We start from the raw sequence: 21,723 nt of genomic DNA, 5'->3' as shown, positions 1-21,723 counted from the left end.
GCAAATTTTTCATTTGTGTGAGTTCGCCTGTGTAAGTGTATGAAATGAAGGAGGGTATGAGTGTGTGTTTGAAAGCTAGTTCCCCTTTTTCCTTTAATCCAATAGTGGCATTTAATTAAATACATATGAGTGTAAATCTGGGGTGGTCTCCAGTGAAAATAAGGTAACACTGACAACCTAGGGGCAAGAAAGCACCCAAACCTTAATAAGCCCATCACTAACATTCCAACCACTGAAAGAACCTACTGTAAATGATTCAAAGAAGAACAAGAAAGAACAATCCTTTAAGTCTCCTTAAGAGAGCAATTCTTTTCCCTTCTATAAACTCCAAGAAAGTCAGGTACTTGGACTTGGAAGTATCTAGATCCTTATTTTTCTACCTCTCCTGCTCTGCAAGCACTACAAGATCCTCTCCGATACAGGAGACCATTAGCTGCCCCCCCCAAACCCACACATCTCCTGGCCCCCATAAAGATGATCACTCTGAGAAACATTCTCCTCATTTCCAGTAAGAGAGGAGAGTTAGCTTGGACTTCAGTTTAAGAAAATGGAATGAACTGCTGCTTACATTTCTGTAAGTATATGAGTGCGAGCTGTGTCTCCTCTGAAAGTAAAATGGATTCAGTTGCTCTTCAGAAACCTAGGAATGCAATGCTGACTGACTACCTAGAATGTTAAATAGTAACAGAGAGAAAGCCGTGCTAGTCTATACACTATCAAAACAAAAAGCAGTCAAGTAGCACTTTGAAGACTAGCAAAAGAGTTTATTAGGTGAGCTTTTGTAGGACAGACCTACTTCTTCAGACCACTTTTACCTAGAATGTGTATTTTGTTTTTTTTAAATACACCTCACATGTCTTAGCAATGCTGTCAGAGACTGAACTTGGTAGTAGAAGTAGGCCTTACTAGGGTCAGTCAGGTCTAGTAGAGCTCATAAACAGCTAACATCCATTTTATGGCCCTTTTCTTCAATGAGAACCTTTTATATCATAGAGAGTACCCTTATAAAGTTTGAGGATGATACCAAGCTGGGAGGGGATGCAAGTTCTTTGGAGGATAGAGTTATAAGTCATAATTATTCAGATGAACTGGAGAAGTGATTGAGGTAAATAGGATGAAGTTCAATAAGGACAAATGCAAAGTACTTCACTTAGGAAAGCACAATCAGTTTCAGACATACAAACCAGGAAATGATTTTCTAGGCTGGGGTGGCCAACCCCCACTCCGCCGCCCCTCCCCCCCCCCCTTTTTTTTTTTTTTAAGAGAGAAAATCAAGGGCCACATGACAATGTTCAGGGGGCCAAACATAAAATATTCCAATTATAACCTGAAGAGCACAGATTAATAATCTGAAGAGCACTTAGGCTTATTGTTATTTATCTTTAATAGAAGACATTTATTTGCTTGAACTTACTTTAATTTATATTTCAACTTTCAAACATAGATCCTCAGTAGTATTTATTCAACTTTTTCACCAGATGCGTATTTGGCTGACATACAATTATGCCAGTAGCATGTCTTCCATATCACCTAATGTTAAACTTTTAATTCGTAAATTTAAATTACCTGACACAGCAATAGACCGTTACTGAGGGAAGAATTAGCAGTTAGTTCCATCGCAACTGTTCAATCACTCTTAAATGATCAAGTCACAATTGAGTGCATCTGTTTTTTCACCTTTAAAATGGGTAATCTAGCATTGACCCATCTGACCAAAATGTTGTGAAATGTAATTAAGTGTTTAATAAGGTCTCAAATCCTTAGACATGTATGAGGAAAAGCCTTGTTAGAAAAATGTTTGCAACTTAAGCTATTTTCTCATTTAGTTTCTCTTCTGACTAAAAACATACTGAAATACAAATTTACTCCATGATCTATCTCCAAACTGAGTATTTACAAACCATGTCAAGTTCAAAAAACTGTTTTTAAGCAACAGACTTATTTAGCAGTCAAAAGAGCAAGCAAGTGAGCCATGCAAATAAAGAGCCATAAAGACTGAAAGACACGTAAGCAAAATATTACTTCCTGCCTATGTGCAAGCCACAAACATACCAAGTGTGCTGTTACACAGATTTGAAGTGCCAGCTCACTGAAATTATCTTCAGTGAATAAATTGCTTGGTTTCCATCTCAACCATTCAAGTATCCATGTAACAGGCTACCAATTAAGTGAATTCACAATGCATTTAATTTAGAGAAGACTGAGAAAAATAGCAGATCAAATACAAGTGAAGGTTAGAAAGGCTGATAACTGTGTTGATAAAATTAATTTTTCAAGTGACATTTTTAATTATAGTTGCTTTAAAAAGAAAAGAACTCCCATATGATAGGACTTGCCACAACCAAGTATACTTGTCTTTAGAAAGAGATTTACTGTAGCTTTGAAATGCAACAAATTGTATGACACCTACCTTGAATGTTTACAAAGCTTACGGGGTCTATTATGCAATTTCCGATCCCAATTCTCTGGATCACTGGAGTTACTGTCATAAGGATGAAGCCGTCCTGCCATCCCCACTGCAACTTCCTCACACTATTGCTCTGAAAGCACACATGCAGCACTCAACCTACATTAAAAGAGCAGTGTCGACCTTTAAACAATATCACAGAGGAAGATTAATTTAAAATGCTCCTTGTTAATTTATATTCACCAATACAGTATCCTAGTTTTTGTATTCTTGAGTGTCCATGGTGCAATACAGAACGTATTCCTTCTAGCTGGTCGGCTACAACTGACACTAAAATAGCACTTTTGTTATAAGAAGTGTAATTCTATATACTTTAACAATTAAATTTGGTTTTATTTATTCCATTGTGGGCAGACAAAAGTTTATCAATTAGACATTACAAGCCCAATAGGAACATTTTTTCAATATATTGTTAGCTACGCACAGTTAAGTAATTCAGAAACAAACCATTTATTTACTACAAGAATCACTGAATAAAAAAAAAAGTAGATTTGGATTGTCTTAGGTGTAAAATGTTACTGTGTAACAGTTGGTTCAACTTTCCATCCAGTGGAAACAGAATTAAAAGCACCAACTACATAATTACGATATTACATAGCCTTCGCTCAAAATCCCATCAGAAAGGCTGCTTAAATGTAAACTATACTGAAAAATCTTAAAAATTCTAGAACAGACATAAGGTTTAGATCTGAACATCTACAGGAAGAACTTTGAAAACAATTCACTCAAGAAAGCTTTGGAAATAAACCAAATGGTTTTGTATGTGACTTATTAAGAGCACTTCTATGTAAAACAACCCCCTATGATTGATAAAAAAGACTGAATCCAAAACAAGTGGCATAAAAATAAGTTACATCTGGAGAAGACAATACATTCTAAAAAGACTTACAACACAAGCAATCAGAAAAAACACAAGACTCTTGGTCATAGTTAATGAAGAACTTAGAGGACAGAATTCTGTTGGTGCAGAGAAATGGAAAAACAACCCATTGTTAAAATTAATTTGTTAACTATGTTTTATAATTTGTGATGTTCATTTCTTACAAATAACAACAACTAATTCTAAAAATATTTAATGCATGTAAAACCATTTTTAGCTAGCTGTTTATGTTTAGTCTGTACTATTATGCACCATTCTGTCAATAGTTACATATATGTGTTCAGCCTTTTAACTTCAGTAGGACCACTTGAACGCATTTGTGAACATGCATAAGCATTTATAAGATTATTTCTTAAACCATTAAGACACCACTCAACCATTCCTTCATACATGTCCTAACCAAACATACACACTAACAAAAAAATCAGTGAGTAGTCTGAAAAGTGATAAACCTGCCTGAACACCACAGATTAAATTAAAGGATGCTATGAAGGGGGAAAACCCACAGAAAACTAAACAGTAGCAAGTTTCTTGAGGCAACAATCAGAAGGCGTGCAATCAAATGAAAAATACTCTGGCTACAATAAGGCCAGAATGACTGCTACTTGCCATGGCTGAACCAAGAATCAGACATGACTCCCAAATCTCACAAATGCTGGAAAAAGGAGGGACAGAGTGAGAAGCCAAAGGCTACCACAAGTTTTATCAATGCAAGCTAAACACACTAAGGCCATGTCTACACTAGCCAAAAACTTTGAAATGACCATTTTGAAGTTTACTAATGAAGCGCTGAAAAACATATTCAGCACCTCATTAGCATGTGGGCGGCCACGGCACTTCGAAATTGACGCGGTTCATCGTTGCACGGCTTGTCCAGACAGGGCTCCTTTTCAAAAAGACTGATGTAGAGGACAGAGTGAAATCTGTAAGACTTACACAATGCACTTAGGCTACGTCTACACTAGCCCAAATCTTCAAAATGGCCATGCAAAGATTACTAACGAGGTGCTGAAATATGTATTTTTTGAAAGGACTAAGGAGATTTTGAAGTATGTATTTCGGTGTCTATTAGTAATCTTCTAAATGGCCATTTGCATGGCCATTTCGAAGATTTGGGTTAGTGTAGATGTAGCCTAAGTGCATTGTGTAAGTTTTACAGATTTCACTCTGTCCTCTACATTAGTGTTTACACTGATTTTTAATGTCCATGGGCAGAATGATTTTTTAATGTGCGCCACAGCATATGCAAATGTGCAGTACCAGTAGAAACACATGCTGCCAGCAATGCATAGCTGTGGGCATGCTGCAAATCACCTGGGTTTCTCGTAGGTGGCCACCCAAGTGCTCATCTTATAGGGAACACTGCTCTATACACATACATGTGTTTCTGTATCACTGCAAACGCATAATAGCACAGGCTCTAGAACAGAAACTGAGATTGCAAAGAAGCTTGTGTTTGTGGTCATGAACCAAGAAACTGAAGTCCAGAAATTCCATTTAAAAGTGATTGGTCAACACAAATCACACCCTGCAGATTACTTAAGTGGTGCACTCAGGAGAGCGAAAGGAGCTTAAGGTGCCATTTACCACACAGTCAGTTTTATTTTTGAAATTTTATCTCTGTGAAAGCAAAAGAGAATTGTACCATATCCCACAAAAATCAACACAGTATCTTTGTATAGCATACAAAAACAGAGGCTACATCTACACTAGAAGCATCTGTCTACAGAAGTTACTGTTGGAAGAGATGTTCCAACAAAACTTCTGTCAACAGATCACATATACACATAAAAGTGGATCCATCTTCTGATCCACTCTGTCGACAAAATACATTTTGGGTTCAGACGCTCTGAGTATTATCTTCAAACCTCAACTTCGACTACAAAACTCTCTAGTGTAGATGTAGCCAGAAGCAATAGTATTTAAATTTTCACTAGTAAAAAAATCATTTTTAGAGTATTTGTGTGAAACCAGGTTAAAGCAGCAGCTGAAGTCTCATGATGTACAATTAGATGTCAAGATAAACAAGTTTGCGTGTCTCTGCACAAACAGGCAGGAAAGAGAAAAATCTTAAATTTGTCTAGTTATTAGGATGCTAAGTACTGCAGCAGTAAAAGAGCTCAACGACTCATTATATGTTAACTGAAAATGTAGGTGGCCAAAACATGGTGTATGACAGTTTTGCAGAGCACCTATAAATACAGTAATGACATACATAATTATCTGTTATCAAATAACATTTTGGTGTTTAATAAAGAAGCCTGCAATCTAATTTAATGCACTTATGGCAGGACCAAACACCATCTAGACTAGACCATCCCTGATAGTTATTTATCTAATCCGCTCTTAAAAATCTCCAATGATGGAGATTCCACAACACCCCTAGACAATTTACTCTAGTGCTTGACCACCCTGACAGAGTTAGGAAGTTTTTTTTAACGTTCAATCTAAACCTCCTTCGCTGCAATCGAAGTCCACCGCTTTCTATCCTATTATGAGAGGTTAAGGAGAGTAATTTTTGTCCCTCCTTTTTGTAACAACCTTTTACGTACTTTAAAATCTGCTCTCTCTTTTACCCATCACCACATTCATCTCTTTCCCCCTGCCCACCAACATTCCTCTCTTCCCTTCTTTAGTGTAACAGATAAAGAGATTGAGAGTAAGTCTGAAATACTAGATTTGTGTACCTATACAGAGACAGTGTGCAGCTGAACCTGCCAGGCTCCTTAGTATATACTGTAATGAAATATTTCAGTGTGGCACGCCATAAGTAAGCTCTTACACAAGAATTTTTCCCAGGATCCTGCTTCCACCACTATCCTTAACTGGATATATCAGAAACAGGTAAAAGTGCTACAATATCTGTGGCTTTAACTATACCTGGGGGGTGGGCTTTTACTTCCCAACCATACAGATGATGCGCTAATGATTTATGCTACTGTAATTTTTAATGAGATAGTGTAAGTACAGATGCTATTTCTACTCACATAAATTGCTTTTTGCAGCAGCTTTTTTAATTCAAGTTTGTGCAGCTCTTACCTCTAAGATCAAGTCATAAAAGAAACATCAAAACATAACAAGTTTGGGTACTACAAGGAGAAGCTGTGCAGTAGTCTGAATTAAATGAGAAAACATTTGCCAGTTGAGAAAATAGAAGCTAATCTCACTGGTTCATTTTTAAACACTACATTGAGGCAAATCCACTTTTACTGCATTGCCTCCCTGGTAACAATCTAGTTATATTACCAGGAAAAACAACATTAAAAAGATAACAAATTTCCACCTTCACCAGGTAAGCTCTTGTAGTGTAAGAATTCGGCGTGCATGCAAAAGATTACTTACAAACACATCCAAAAAGGAATCAGACATTGATATGGACCATAAGATGGTAAAATGAGTTGTTTTTTCACTGAACAAGCCTACAAAAGGGAGGATGTACTATAGCAGTCTGCATGCCCCTTGGAAAAACAGAATGCATTAGCCAACATGCGTGCATGGTTATTGTTTGCCTCTGTTCTTACAGTAGTGTCAATGGCAGCAGTCTCTAGATGCCCTAGCTTTCACTTCCCCAGAGAGCTGATAAAATAAGGCTACTTCTACACTACTAGATAAATTTGAATATTAAAATTGACTTTGTACCACTGTGCTTTATAAATTTGAATTGGAGTATCCTCATCTCTCCACAAGATCCCCACAAAGTCAACTTATTGCTGCCGCACTCAATCGCCAAACATTGACTGCGGCAGCAGTGCACTGTGGGAATCTATCCCACAGTTCCCTCAGCCCCATAGCGTTCTGGATATTGTCACTGGCGCAGCATGGGAAAAAAAAAATACCCTGCAAGTGATTGTAGGTATGTGATGTCATCTTCCCACATTCCATTGCCCTCATTCCCCTCCCAGGGAAAGCAAACAGCCATTTTTCCCAGGAGGAAGGAAGGAAGGAAGGAAGGAAAAGTAGGGCATCAACAAATATCACCAAATTAACTGAAATCTCTTGCTTCTCCAAGTGAATTGCTTTTTACAACTGTAGTCGTAACTGAATTATCAAAAATTTTACAAAAGCCAGCAGATTCAGAGTCTTCTCAACTGGCCATCCAGCCACTGTCCCCCCCAGACCCCCGACTACATATGATCCCTGAAAATAAAACAGGAATAATGCAAAGCTTGAAGAAAGAGTAGAGTAAAGGTTTTTAGGGGGAAAAAAAAAAAGATGTTGTGAGGCAGGGTTTTTGGCTTCCCAGACCATTACACAGCTTCTGGGCCCTGGGATCACTCAGCACTCTGTCTTCTCAACTGGCCTTCCACCCACTCTTCAGTCTGTTAAGGAGGTTGGGAAAAAGATGTTGGGCTTCCAAAATGGATGGGCCCTGAAATCTCTATAACTCACAACTGAAATATCAAAGATTTTACAAAAAGCAGCAAGTGTCTGTAATGGGCTTACAGTGCAGAAAGGTGTCTGTCTGCTCTGTATTAGGGGAAAAAGCTTGACGAAAAATGATAGAAAAGGTTAGGAAAAAGATTTTTGGCTTTCTGCTACACTACAATTGTTCCCTGAAAGTCTTTTTGTGCAGGGGAGCATAGGGACCATGGCTGCAGAACCCACTGAAACGGTCCCCACAGCAGCTGCAAGGCCTCAAAAATCTTAGCTGCCAGACAAGACTTCCCCCCGGCAGCAGCAAGCCCCCAAGAAATCTTTCCTTCCATTGGAGCCCACATTGCATGCAAACCAGGACATGGTGCTGCCTGGCACACCCTTTCACTGGGTCAGGGGCTAGCCACATGATGTGGCTGGGTGCGGCAAAGACCCCAAAATGCATAGCACTTGTAGGGAAGGGGAGGGTGACCCTGCACAAATGTAAACCACTGAGAAGTTTCTTGGCTTCTGTTTTATGCATGCCTCCCTACCTCACCCCAGCTCACCCCACCCAACAGCCTAGCTGCTATGTAGTACGGCAGGGTGGGGGTTAACGCCAGCACTGCCACCCTCCTACCCCAAAAAAAAATATCCAAGTGCTCAGCTTGCAGAGGTAAAGACAGAACCACCAACTCCTCGTTAGGCCTATTTTGAATGGGTAGATGCACTCACAGCCCTGAGAGCACACAAAGACATTTCTCAGGGTCTCACACAAGCACGATCCCACAGCAACAGGATTCCTGATGCCGAATTCAAATCCGCGGGCTTCCAGTTAATTTCTGCGCACCTAGACAGCAGCAGAGACAGAAGCCAGAGCAGATACACACAGGACACCTCTGGACGCTAATGAAATCAAGTTTAAGACATGACGCTTCCACACTGGCCTTCATTTGGACTCTTAAATTCGAATTTAACACTACACCCATCCAGTTTTGACATCGATATTAGTGCTCCCTTTGAACTAAGGATATATACAGTGAACAGAGTGACACTGTAATATCAAGTTTACTGCTGTAAATTCGAATTTACCTCATAGTGTAGACATAGCCTAAGGGGGACAGTTTATCCCGGGTAGTGAAGACAATTTTGTTAAACTAATTTCTTGTCTGAGAGTATAAAACATCTTGTCTTGGCATTATGGTTTGTTTTTTCATCACTTGGGATAAAGAGGGAGGAACAGGTTTTCTTCACCCATCATGAGTTGTACACATGACTGAAAAACTCGGGATTAAGAATATTTGAACCCTTTCCATGTAATTTGCTAGCTTTCGACTACAGGAAGGATCTGAGTCAGAAAGAAGTCCATAATTGGTGCTTTCGTTCATTGGTTGGCTATTCCCACAGCCTCATTCACCTGAGGTAATGGACTATTTCTGTGTCTTCCCCCACACCCTCACACCACCCTCCCATTACCACTGAGTACAGGTGCACAGACACTCAGCCATTCCCAGGTGTTCCTAGAAACATTTTAAATTATTAGGATGGAGACTGACATTAGGACCAGAGTACAGCCAGAAGCTGAAGATAACAGTGGCAGGAGGCACCCAGCAGTAAGTTTATCTAAAGCAGTGATCCCCCAACTGTGGGAACACCCCCAGAGGGCACAGAGGAACACATGGGAGGCACAGTGGAGCCTGGTCCTGCCCCCCCATGGGGGCAGAGAGGAAGCATCACAGCCCCACTCTGCTCCCACCTCTACTCTGATTGTAATCCTGCTCCCCAAATCCTTGCTCCTTACAAAAGGCCACAGCCACATTCCAGGGGAGCAAGGACAAGGTAAGGAGAAGAGACCAAAAAGTTTGGGGATCACTAAGGTCTCTTGAGCTAATTCAAAGCTAACTGAACCTTAAGGGTTAAGGCAAAGACGGCTGCTGAAACAATGCAGTTATTTTTCTCCAATATATAAATCAAACATGGAATATGGTCCCCCATCAGATTTTTGGAGGGAAACTGGTTTTGGTCTTTTGGATCCCAGGCAGTGAACCCATGCCTCCCAATAGAGGCAAGGGACTAACTGTCCATATAGCACATGAAACCTGGACAACACACAAGCTTCATTTGAATGCACTAGAATAATAGCATCAACACTGCCTCAGTAGACTCCTAAGTATCTCTTGGGAGGATAGGCACATGAATACTAGCATCCTGGAAGAGTCGAACAAGGCTAGCATTGAAGCCATTATCATTCATCAACAACTTTGTTGGACTGGGCACATGGCTCGGATGTCTGATCAGTGCTTCCCAAACAGACACTCTTCCCCAAATTGCAGGAAGGACAGAGGAGCATTGGTTGCCTGCAGAAGCAATATACGGACATGCTGAAGGCACACATGAAAAAGTGCAGCATCAGCGTTGACACTTGCGAGAACCTTGCCCAACACCATACTCGGGGGGGGGGCGGTGGGAAACAGTAATCTGTGAGAGGGTAGAGCAATATGAGAGGTCCTGCCACAGTGCAGACAAGGAGAGGTGAAGAAGAGCATCACAAACTGCCCTGAATCCCTCCAACAGCTACCAACTTGCCCCATCTATGATAAAATCTGCGGCCCCAGAACTGGGCTGATCAGCCATCAATGCACTCACAAATATGAGGGCGACATGCAAACATCCTATTCATCATCGAGTGACTGTCAAGAAGTAAACTGGATATTAGGGAAACTTTCACCAGAAGCACTGGAATGCTTTACCTAGAGAGGTGGTCCCAGTTTGACAAAATCCTGGCTGGAATAATTTAGTTAGGGTTGGTCCTGCTTTAGTCAAGGGGCTGGACTTGATGGGCTTGATGAAATGCATCCTAGAATACTCAAGGAGTTGATAGAGGAGATATCTGAGCCTATACCATCTTTGGAAAATCATGGGAGACAGATTTCAGAAGACTGGAAAAGGGCAAATATAGTGCCCACCTATAATTAGGGAAATAAGAATAACCCAGGAAACTACAGGCCAGTCAGCTTAACTTCTGTGCCAGGAAAAATAATGCAGCAGGTAATTAAAGAAATCATCTGCAAGCACCTGGAAGGCGGTAAGGTGATAGGGAATAGCCAGCATGGATTTGTAAAGAACAAATCATGTCAAACCAATCTGACAGCTTTACTTTGATAGCATAACGAGCCTTGTGGATAGGGGAGAAGCGGTAGCTGCGTTATACCTTGACCTTAGTAAAGCATTCAATATGGTCTCGTATGATATTCTTATAAAAAAATTAGGCAAACAACTTAGATGGGGCTACTATAAGATGGGTGCATAACTGGCTGGATAACTGTACTCAGAGAGTGGTTCTTAATGGTTCTCAATCCTGCTGGAAAAGTATAACAAGTGGAGTTCCGCAGGGATCTGTTTTAGGACTGGTTCTATTCAATATCTTCATCAATGATTTAGATATTGGCATAGAAAGTACACTTGTTATGTTTGCAGATGATACTAAGCTGGGAGGGGTTGCAACTGCTTTGGAAGATAGGGTCATAAATCAAAATGATCTGGATAAATTGGAGAAATGGGCTGAGGTAAACCAGATGAAGTTTAATAAGGACAAATGCAAAGTGCTCCACTTGGGAAGGAACAATCAGTTTCACACATACAGAATGGGGAGACACTGTCTAGGAACGACTATAGTAGAAAGGGATTTAGGAGTTATAGTGGACCACAAGCTAAATATGAGTCAACAGTGTGATGCTGTTGCAAAAAAAGCAAACAAGATTCTGGGATGCATTAACAGGTGTGTTGTGAGCAAGACACGAGAAGTCATTCTTCCGCTCTACTCCACGGTGGTTAGGCCTCAGTTGGAGTATCGTGTCCAGTTCTGGGCACCGCAGTTCAATAAAGATGGAGAAATTAGAGAGGGTCCAGAAAAGAGCAACAAGAATGATTAAAGGTCTAGAGAATGTGACCTATGAAGAAAGGCTGAAAGGACTGGGCTTGTTTAGTTTGGAAAAGAGAAGATTGAGGGGAGACACGATAGTGGTTTTCAGGTATCTAAAAGGGAGTCATAAGGAGGAAGGAGAAAACTTGTTCTTCTTGGCCTCTGAGGATAGAACAAGAGGCAATGGACTTAAACTGCACCAAGGGAGGTTTAGGCTGGACATTAGGAAAATGTTCCTAACTGTCAGGGCGGTCAAACAGTGAAATAAATGGCCAAGGGAGGTTGTGGAATCTCCATCGCTGGAGATATTTAGGAACAGGTTAGATAGATGTCTATCGGGGATGGTTTAGACAGTACTTCGTCCTGCCATTGGCGCAGTGGGCTGGACTCGATGGCCGCTCAAGGTCCCTTCCATTCCTAGTATTCTATGATCTCCTGAGGTGCCTTTCAGCCCTAGACTTCTATGAAATTGAGTTGTAAGACGCAAGGCTCCATTTCTTCACCTCAGAATAAACAGTTTCAGTAAAAAATTCTTCTAAAGCAGGGGTGAGCAAAGTGAGGGGCAGGCCCCATGAAATTTTATAATGGGGGCACAGCATGTTTGGCTGCTGTTTCTTAGGCTCTTCCATTTCATTAAAAACTTGTGTGATATTATTGGATTTAATAGTGGATATGGAAGCCATTTCTGTCACCATTGTATGTAGTGGCACCAAATCTTGTGCCAAGCAGTGCAAGTCATATGTCTACTGAAAGCTAGAAACGCCCTGAATCTGTTTATCTTACTTGTATGTCTGTACCATGCTTGTAGGTAAAGTTATAGATTTTTGACTCTTTAGCTATATTAGAAATATTCAGAGCCAAGAGTACAAAATGGGAGGTGTAATCTCCTTCCCAGCCAGGATGATGGACTAAGACAAAGGAAAAGATTCCCAGATGACCAATACAAATCTCAGGAATGTGGAACTTTCCTCCTGGGCTGCAACAAGTGGCAACAGGCAATGGTAACCCTCCTAGTCAGGTGGTAAAGTAAGACCTATGGGAGAAGAGAGGAATTTGCCCTCCACGCAGGAGGAAAAAATAAATAAATAAAAGAGTATAAGATGGGCCTGGCAGGGGTCCATCTTGGTTCTTTTGGTCCTCATGATTTAAGCCTGTGTGGACTAGAGGTCCATCCCCCAAAAAGATATCTGCAAAGATTTTCAAGACTAACATTGCTGGCCTGCATCAATATCCATAATTGATTTATGTAATGTATCACTTTAACAATTTTTCTCTCTCACCCTTTCTATCTTTGTTAACCAATCTTTAGATTTTAGGTGTGAAGGACTGGCACAGCGTGGTGATTTGGGTAAGATCCAAGTATAGATTGACCTGGGACTGTGGCTGGACCCTTTGGAGCCTGGAAGAATCTGTGTGGTGCTGGTGAAATATGTTTTAAGAACCTCTCACCTGAGTAGGTGGCTATTGGACTTGGCATTCTGAAGTAGCTAGGAAATCTGTAGGTTTGCCGGTATGGTTTCTGGCTGGTCAGTGGGGCCAGCAGAGATACTTATGTGGCTGGCAGGCTTTGCTTTAGTGAGAAGGAAATCCCAGCCTGGGGCAGTAAGTGGCCCTGTTTTAAGTAGAAATACCTTGGACTGATTTCCTTAGCTATGCCTAGAAACACCATCATGTTACAATGTGTATTCACATTTATACAGCAATTAATAAAGCTTTTTACATTCTACATATTTTCTTACAATGCCGAAAGAGTTCCCCCCCCCACACACACACACATATGAACATAACCAAAATTTCCATCTATTTGCACTATATTAGAAGGGTTGCCCCTCCTGCCCCGGCTAATTGCAAGGATGAAGAGTGTGACTCAATGTAAAAAGTTTTAGAAGGCTTGCCACATAGACTCCGACAGAGCATACATCTTCCAGCTGTTGGTGCCTGATTCTGGGCAATGCAACTATGAGACTGAAGATCTCTGCATGGGTAGTTTAGCTCAGCCCTCATATGTAAGCTATAACTCTTCAACCATCAGTCTTTTTCTGGCAAGGAAATATGCCTGATGCCAACCTTTTTCACAAGGCAGAGGCCAGGCGCTGCATACTGCCTGCTCCAACTGATCAGCCAGGATACAGCCACATAGCAAAGTTATTTCAAGATAACAGCCGTTATTTCAAAATAACTTTGTCAGCATCTACACTATGCACATGATATTTTGAAATAAATTCATAATAGCAGATGCATAATTCTGAATCTCATAAACCTCACTGCAGGAGGAAACATGCCTATTTCAAGAATGCGCTGCAAAGACACAGGATAATGCTATTCAAAATACGCCATAATGGCATCCAATGGCACTATTTTGAAACAGGCACTATGTGCCCAGACGTGCTGTTTCAAAGTAGTTGGGTGCTATTTCAAAATGCATTCTTGTACATAGCTGTTTTACTTCGAAATAAACTATTTCAGAATGGATTATGTCAAAAATAATGTAATAAATTAGCCTTAAATTCCACCTGTTGGCTGTTACTTCCAAACTCGACAGGGGCAATTGGTTTAAAAAAAAAAATCTAATAAAGAGTAGACAAAGTAGGTGCTGGAAATCAGCTGTTACTGACACAGAAGCATCAGATAAATACAACAGAAAGCTTAACAACAGCCTTACAATTGCACAAGGAAGTCTCACTGGAGTCTGGAAAATAGAATGCCCATCAGGGCCAGAGATGATCACAAAAGTCACACTATTTAATATTCCATATTTCCAAGTAAAAAAGCTAAAACTTTCCAAAACGGACAGGCAGACAATTTGCTGTTCACTGCCTCAGTTGTCAAAAGAATATGAACATCAGCTGAATGAACTCCTTTATACACCCTTAGCTGGAATTATCAGAGGGAGTGCTTGCAGTCAGCAGTCCCTCTAATTTTTTCACTTCCTGGATGGAATAAGTTTTGTTATGTGCACCAAGGCACATGCAGACATGCACACCAACAGAAACACATGCAGGTGGCTATGAGTGCTCTGCTAGTCAGTTGGGCAGAACCTGAATCTCTCCTGGGTGGCCTCCCAAGCCCTCAGTTTACAGGGAATACTGTTTGCAATCCCAATGAAATCTGCTTGGCAAGAAGTTACAAGTGGCATTTACCACTGCATACTCATACCAGGTCAGCTGAATACATTTGCTGTAGACTCAAGCACACATCTGCTAAATAAAAGCTACTTTATGTGGATGTATACCAACTATTTATAAAATGTTATTAAATTCACACTGATCAAACACTATTCATAAAGATTCCTTGCAATACTGTAACTATGGCCGCGTCTACACATGCACGCTACTTCGAAGCAGCGGCGCCAACTTTGAAATAGCGCCCATCACGGCTACACGTGTTGGGCGCTATTTCGAAGTTGAAATCGATGTTAGGCATTGAGACGTCGAAGTCGCTAACCCCATGAGGGGATGGGAATAGCGCCCTACTTCGAAGTTGAACGTCGAAGTAGGGCACGTGTAGATGATCCCTGTCCCGCAACATCGAAATAGCGGGGTCCGCCATGGCGGCCATCAGCTGAGGGATTGAGAGACGCTCTCTCTCCAGCCCCTGCGGGGCTCTATGGTCACCATGTGCAGCAGCCCTTAGCCCAGGGCTTCTGGCTGCTGCTGCGGCAGCTGGGGATCCATGCTGCATGCACAGGGTCTGCAACCAGTTGTCGGCTCTGTGGATCTTGTCTTGCTTAGTGCAACTGTGTCTCGGAGGGTCCCTTTAAGGGAGCGGCTTGCTGTTGAGTCCGCCCTGTGACCCTGTCTGCAGCTGTTCCTGGCACCCTTATTTCGATGTGTGCTACTTTGGTGTGTACACGTTCCCTCACAGTGCCTATTTCGATGTGGTGCTGCCCAACGTCGAAGTTGAACGTCGACATTGCCAGCCCTGGAGGACGTGTAGACGTTATTCATCGAAATAGACTATTTTGATGTCGCTACATCAAAATAAGCTATTTCGATGTAGCGTGCACGTGTAGATGTAGCCTATAAGGAAAAGGCCTTTTTGGTAACCATATTACAAGGCCTAAAGCCTATGGCTTCCATCTAGTCAGGCTAAAAGAGCTGGAACCATTATCTGAAAAGCAAGATGTCACATCATCATTCTATCCAAATTATATTAAAATACTGTAACATAAGGCTGTGAAAAAGGAGACCTGTCCTAATAGCACACAGCTGGGCTGGATCAGGCCTGTCATTGTGGACAAGGCCAAAGCACCCCCTGCCTGAAGTGCGCCCCAGGTTGCTAATGACAATCTCTGAGGGGCTGGAGCAGCTCCAGCCTCCACTGGTTAACCAACTGTTAGCATTACTAATGCATACTGATGTTAAGGAAACTTCCCCCCATTAATAAACAATAGGTTTCAGGAGCAGATGAGCGACACTAACAAATCCTGACCGTGTAACTGCAGATGTGAAAGAACAGTCATAAATTTCACTTTATTGTTACTGCAGGAGTTATGGAAGAGAAGTGTCTAGTTGCACAACACCACACACCTAAAAGTTTGTCCTCTTATTTTTCAAAGGACATTAATAATTCAACTTTGTGAACAACCTATGCTCCATGTGGACCACAAGGGTTAAGGAGTATTCAGTCACTCAGTCTACTCCTATTGATTTCAATGGAAGCAGGAGTGCACTCATCCTACACAAAAGCAAAATCTTGCCTGCCATTACAGGACTAGTAGCAATTCACAGGTTAATCACTCATTTCCAAAGTTATTTGCAGGACTGTATGTCAAAAAGCCAGACTTGATATCAACACTTCAACTTTTCCCCCACAAGCTGCTGAGGGGAGGGGAAGGTAAGTAGAGAGCCTTTAGCTGTGGAAAGGCTTCCAACAGGATCAACAGTCCCACTGCCTCAATAAGTGAGAATCACATTCCAGCCAAACCAATAATTACCTGAACCAGTATTTAGCACCAGAGACAAAAGAATCATTGCGTAAACTCTAATTCATTGTCCAAGAGACATAAAAGGCTTATAAAGGAGAAAACTGCAGCAATTTATGAGATAATGTGTACATCTACACTAGTGGTTCCCCCCTTTCAGTAACCAGGCACACTTCAATGAGATAAAATTCCTCTGCACACTTGCTTTTTTCAGCTGAATTTACAGCTTATAAACCTTGCATTTTCTATGGTTACAGTCTTATTAGTGCATACAACAAGCTAAACAGGGATCAAACTTATTAATGTTTCAAGTCCACCACAGAACACACCATTTTCAAAATCTGCTCAAATCAACTATTTCTAACTATTTCTATTTGTTCCATATGCAGCATTCAGGTCAGGCATCTGAATTTCACCTTTTCACATTATGTCATATTCGTAACAACATTTTTAAAAATTATTGTCATTAAATAATTGAACAGAAAGATAATTGAAATTCAGTGGATCAGAGCAAAATGCAAGGTAGAGTAAATAGCAACTTAGTGGGAAACCTAGGCATGCCAGAATGCAAAAAGGTCAGCATGTCCCTCCAGAGGGAGGGGGAAGGTGGCTCCAGAGAGCAGGCTCTCCTCTTCCTCCAACTTTCCTTCCCTCCTTCCCCCAGCAGAGAGAGGGGTGGGCTCACTGCCAGCCAGTTTGAGCTTAAAAGCAGCATTTTAGCTACCTCCCACTGCAAGCAAGCTCCCGTGGATCTGGCATTTCCTCTAGTTGTGGCTCAGCAAAGAGCTGGAGGGGAAGGGGGTAGGAATTGGCTGTCTGAGACTTGGGCAGCCAGAGGAAAGGGAAACTTGACAAATTTCAGGACATACTTGGACAGCTGAAAACCACTGATCTATACAGCAACAGAAAAACCTGTGGCTGGCTCAGACCAGCAAACTCTGGTTCCCAGGGCTCATGCTGCAGGGCTGTTTCATCACTGAATAAGCTTCCATACCCAGGCCATAGCCAAGGCTCTAGAACCCTGTGGGGTGGGAGGGTCCCATAGTTCAGGCTGCAGCCCAGAAGTCTACACAGCAATGAAAGAGCCCCTTAAACCCACTCTCCACAAGCCTAAGTTGTCTGGCATGGGCCAGACCTGGGTTCTTCTTTCCTGTGTGAACATACACCCATGAGGCCTTGGGCAAAAGTTTTAGCTTTGTGGAAGAAAATATCCAGTTTTAAAAATGCAACATAGGGGAAAGCTGCTAGATTTAGACAGCCTGGATATGTGGGAGTGGGAAAAAGAATGAGTCAGTGATTAAATCAAGAGTGCTGTCCTGATAGTGCTGCTGTTAATCAAGGTACAAAGAAAGGGGAGAGAGGTTTAAGGGAAGTGATGGGAGAAGATAAACAATTCAGTTTTGTGTTTGTTCTGTCACTGCAGCTTGTTGGCCCCAGCATGATATGAGACACACACAAAATGAGCGAAGCTTGAAAACTTGTCCATTTCACCAAAAATTTCTCTAGGCAGGACCAAACACCATGCTTTTTTTTTTTTTTTTTTTTTTTTAAAATAACTATTTGCCTAAATGGCCCCTCAAGGATTGAGCTCACAACCCTGGGTTTAGCAGGCCAATGCTCAAACCACTGAACGATCCCTCCCCAACTGCTTGGAAGGCAGCCATACTAACCACTACATCACCAAAACCTCCTTCATTTTTCTAAAGTCTTTTTTTTTTTTTCCTCTAGATGGCCCACTCAAGGACTGAGCTCACAACAACCCTTGGTTTAGGAAGCCGATGCTCAAAGCACTGAGCTATCCCTACTTGGTCCAATAAAAAATATTTTCTCACTGGACTACATCACTCCCAGATGTACATACATAACGTAATGTAAAGAGAGAGAGAGATTTTAGTTCAGACAGAAGGAAGGAGGCCTGCAGCATTCTTGTAGGTGAACTACCTACAGTTTACAAAATCTTACAATTTCACTTTGTCATAAGAAGTTTGTCAGACTACAAAATTGTACATCTTAGCTGCCAGCACAGCATTGCTAAGCATATCTTCAAAAACAAGACACTTTTGAGGCAATCTTAAGAAGGTCTACCAAAAAGCTGGAGTTGCTGAAGAAAGTATCAGAACTAAGAACTCCAGAGCTAGGTAAGACAGAGTTGCTGGTCTGTCACTACATTTACCATTATATGTTTTATGGCAGTGGTTTTAAACTTGTGGTCCATGGACCCTTGAGGGTTCACAGACTAGGTTTAAAATTTTCAAAGGGGTCCACATCACCATTTGAAATTTAAGGGTTGGAAACTGGAAAAAAAATGCTGAAAATCACTGTCTTCTGGTATTACAGTAGTATTTTAGATTACATTGTAGAACACTGACAAATTCATCATCATCAAAACCAAATCTCAAAAATATTAAAACAAAAAGCAGTCAAGTAGCACTTTAAAGACTAGCAAAATAGTTTATTAGGTGAGCTTTCATGGGACAGACCCACTTCTTCACAAAAGCTCACCTAATAAGCTATTTTGCTAGTCTTTAAAGTGCTACTTGACTGCTTTTTGTTTTGATAGTGTATAGACTAGCACAGCTTCCTCTCTGTTACTATCCAAAATATTAAAGACAGGCTAAATACTTAACACTAATCACCCAATCCCCTTGCCTTTTAACATGACATCCACTGAGCGTAGTTTCTTTTGGTGTTGTGAGGACCACCGCAAAAGCTAAGATCCCAGCTTGAAGTGATTTTATACAAAGAAAAAATTATTATATTATACACAGGAACGTTTCACAGCTCACTAGTCAACATTAGGAGAAATGGATGCTAATTTCATAAAACCCTGCAGTACTGTCCTTTGCAGTTAAACCACTCTTCTTCGTTGGGGGACCAGAGAACACAGATCATTTCACTCCTCAGCAGGAAATGCAATTCTGACATACGGCAGAAAACCCTCATTAACACTGTTTATTAATAGTCTAACCACCTCATTCCAAAGCTACTTGTATGACGAGCCAAACAAGGCCACCAGGAAACAAGCTTATTATCGGTCTTACTAGGAGGCAGGATATCAATCGCACACAGTAGACATATAGATATAAAAATAACGAAATAGCACGTTACAAACCGTCCCAGAAAACCTGCTGCCACGCAGGGGAAGGGAGGGCTGGTCAGCGCTTTACAGGACTCCAAACAGGAAACAGAAAGGGGACGGTCATCTAGCTACACCCCCATTCTCTTCCTCAGTCGCCGGAGACACCCCGCCTGTGCGCCCTATCAGGCTTCCGTCACGCCGCAGACTTGCCTGCCCCCAACCCCCCGCCCCGAGCCCTAGCACCTCGAGACCCCGTCCCCTCCAGCCTCACCCCGGCACCTCCATCACCTCTCGCCCGCGTCCTCGGCCCGCTCCCGCCCTCGGCACCTCTCCCCGCTCTGCCGACGTCGCGCTCCCCATGTTCCCAGCCCCCAGCAGCACGGGAGACCCATCCGAATCCCTCGCCTACCCAGCCAAGCGCCGGCCCAGGACCACCACACTCAGCAGCTACCGAACTAATACTGCACCGCGCAAGCCACGGCTAGCTCCTCTCGCGAGAGCGGGCCAGGGAAACGGGAGAAGAGTGAAATCTCGCGAGCTTTGAGCCTTATGACTTGTATTGTAGTGGGGCACGGGGTGTGCAACCGGCTTCCGGGTACTCCCGAGCGGATGTGACGTAGGCAGAAAGGCGGGTAGGGGAGCTGGTTTTGGGTGAAAGCGAGGGCGAAGGCTGGATTCGTTGTTGGTGTAAGTGACGCTAGGGCCGGGCCCGGCAAGGGGAGGGGTGGGGAGACAAGTGCGACAGGAGGTGCCAGGGAGAGGCGCGCAGACGGGGCGAGTGACGGGGGGAGGAGGGGTGGTGCACTAGCACACGAGGGGGGTAGCTGGGGGCAGGAACGTGGGACAAGCCCAACACGAGAGAAGCTTTACGGGTGATGCCAGCAGGCGTGTGTGGGGGGTGGCGCACGTGTGTGGGGGGTGGCGCACGTGTGTGGGCAGGAGCTGCCCCCTCCGCCCTGCCCTCTCTTTAAATGGCGCCGCAAGGTTACAGAATGGAGAGGCGGGAGAAAGGAGAGGGTCCGGAATGACCCTCGCAATAGGGCGGTTATTAGTTTTCCCTTGGCTGTCTTGGTGAGGCAGGTGACAAACTTGATAGCAATTGATCTTTGTCTTCTCCAGTCACTGCTCTTGGAGGGTCATGTAAGACCCTCCAGATAGATCACTAGCCTGCTGTCGGTTTCACCCACTCAGCTGGCCAGCATCTTCTCTATTCTCTAACTGCACTGTGAGGCTATATCTACACTAGAGACTTTGAGTGACAAAGCTCTCAGTGCGTCTACACACAAAATGCATTTTGTCAGTAGAAACTGTTCACAAAAAAAGCCATGGAGATGCTCCAGAGGGCCCTTATATCAGCAGAGCAGCTCAAAAGATCCATCCCTTTTTGTGTTTTGATGTAATCTGTCAACAAAAGTTTTGTTGGAACATCTCTTCTGACAGTAACTTCTGTAGACAGATGCTTCTAGTGTAGACATAGCCTGAAAGAGTGAGTCACATCCATGCCGCTGAAAATGAGTCATACCAGTGTTGTTTCTGGTGATAATCTTTATTGTGGCAGTTTGTTGTACCATCCATCGTTTGTGGCTAGTAGAGATGTTATTTCACCATGCACTTTGAACTTTGGGAAATACTGTGATGCCCTGGAATTAAGAGTTGCCACAAGATCAGCCATGCGGATGAATATGTATTTGTGATTTTGAAACCAGTACCATACATTAAATTTGAATCTAAATGCCCTGGTAGATTGAAAGGGTCTAGATCTGTGATTCCAATTTTGGCCCAGTTTACGAAGTACAGTCACAAAGTGTAGTATGGATGAATCAGTATGTGTATGAAATTACTCTGTTCTGTCTCCCAGTCTGTATGGATCATTATGTTTCTTACAGAAATGATAATGGATAGAAACTAGATTACTGTTGATGGAAAGCTGAGGCATACAAGATGACATGCAAATAACTTCTATGAGCCTGTGCTCATAGAGTCTCTCTTCTGTTCTCCTTGTAAACATGCTGAAAAGGGGGTGAGTTGCTTCATCGCCCAGACTGTTAACGTAACACAAGCCAATACTTCTTGGATAGAGATGTGTTCATCCTTTTCC

The 21,723-nt window shown here is 42.3% G+C and overlaps 1 protein-coding gene across 2 annotated transcripts in view; it reads right to left on the bottom strand.

Annotated features, from left to right (window-relative positions):
• Positions 1–20,120, bottom strand: part of BTBD10 (BTB domain containing 10) — a 73,021-nt gene extending 52,901 nt beyond the window's left edge. Inside the window, exons 1-2 of one of the 2 annotated variants that reach the window (XM_074997341.1) lie at positions 20,035–20,092; positions 2,411–2,566 (exon numbers count right to left, since the gene is read on the bottom strand). In XM_074997341.1, the coding sequence (XP_074853442.1) occupies positions 2,411–2,511 (101 nt within the window). In that variant the 5' untranslated portion in view covers positions 2,512–2,566; positions 20,035–20,092. Of the gene's footprint in view, positions 1–2,410; positions 2,567–20,034 lie in introns of both variants that reach the window. The other variant, XM_074997343.1, reaches the window with a different exon arrangement.
• Between the last annotated feature and the right edge of the window lie 1,603 nt (positions 20,121–21,723).

This window comes from Carettochelys insculpta, chromosome 6 (genome assembly GCF_033958435.1).
Source record: "Carettochelys insculpta isolate YL-2023 chromosome 6, ASM3395843v1, whole genome shotgun sequence".
NCBI classification, from domain to species: domain Eukaryota; kingdom Metazoa; phylum Chordata; order Testudines; family Carettochelyidae; genus Carettochelys; species Carettochelys insculpta.
The sequence above is the reverse complement of the archived record's forward strand: the minus strand, read 5'-3'. Positions and strand labels throughout refer to the sequence as shown.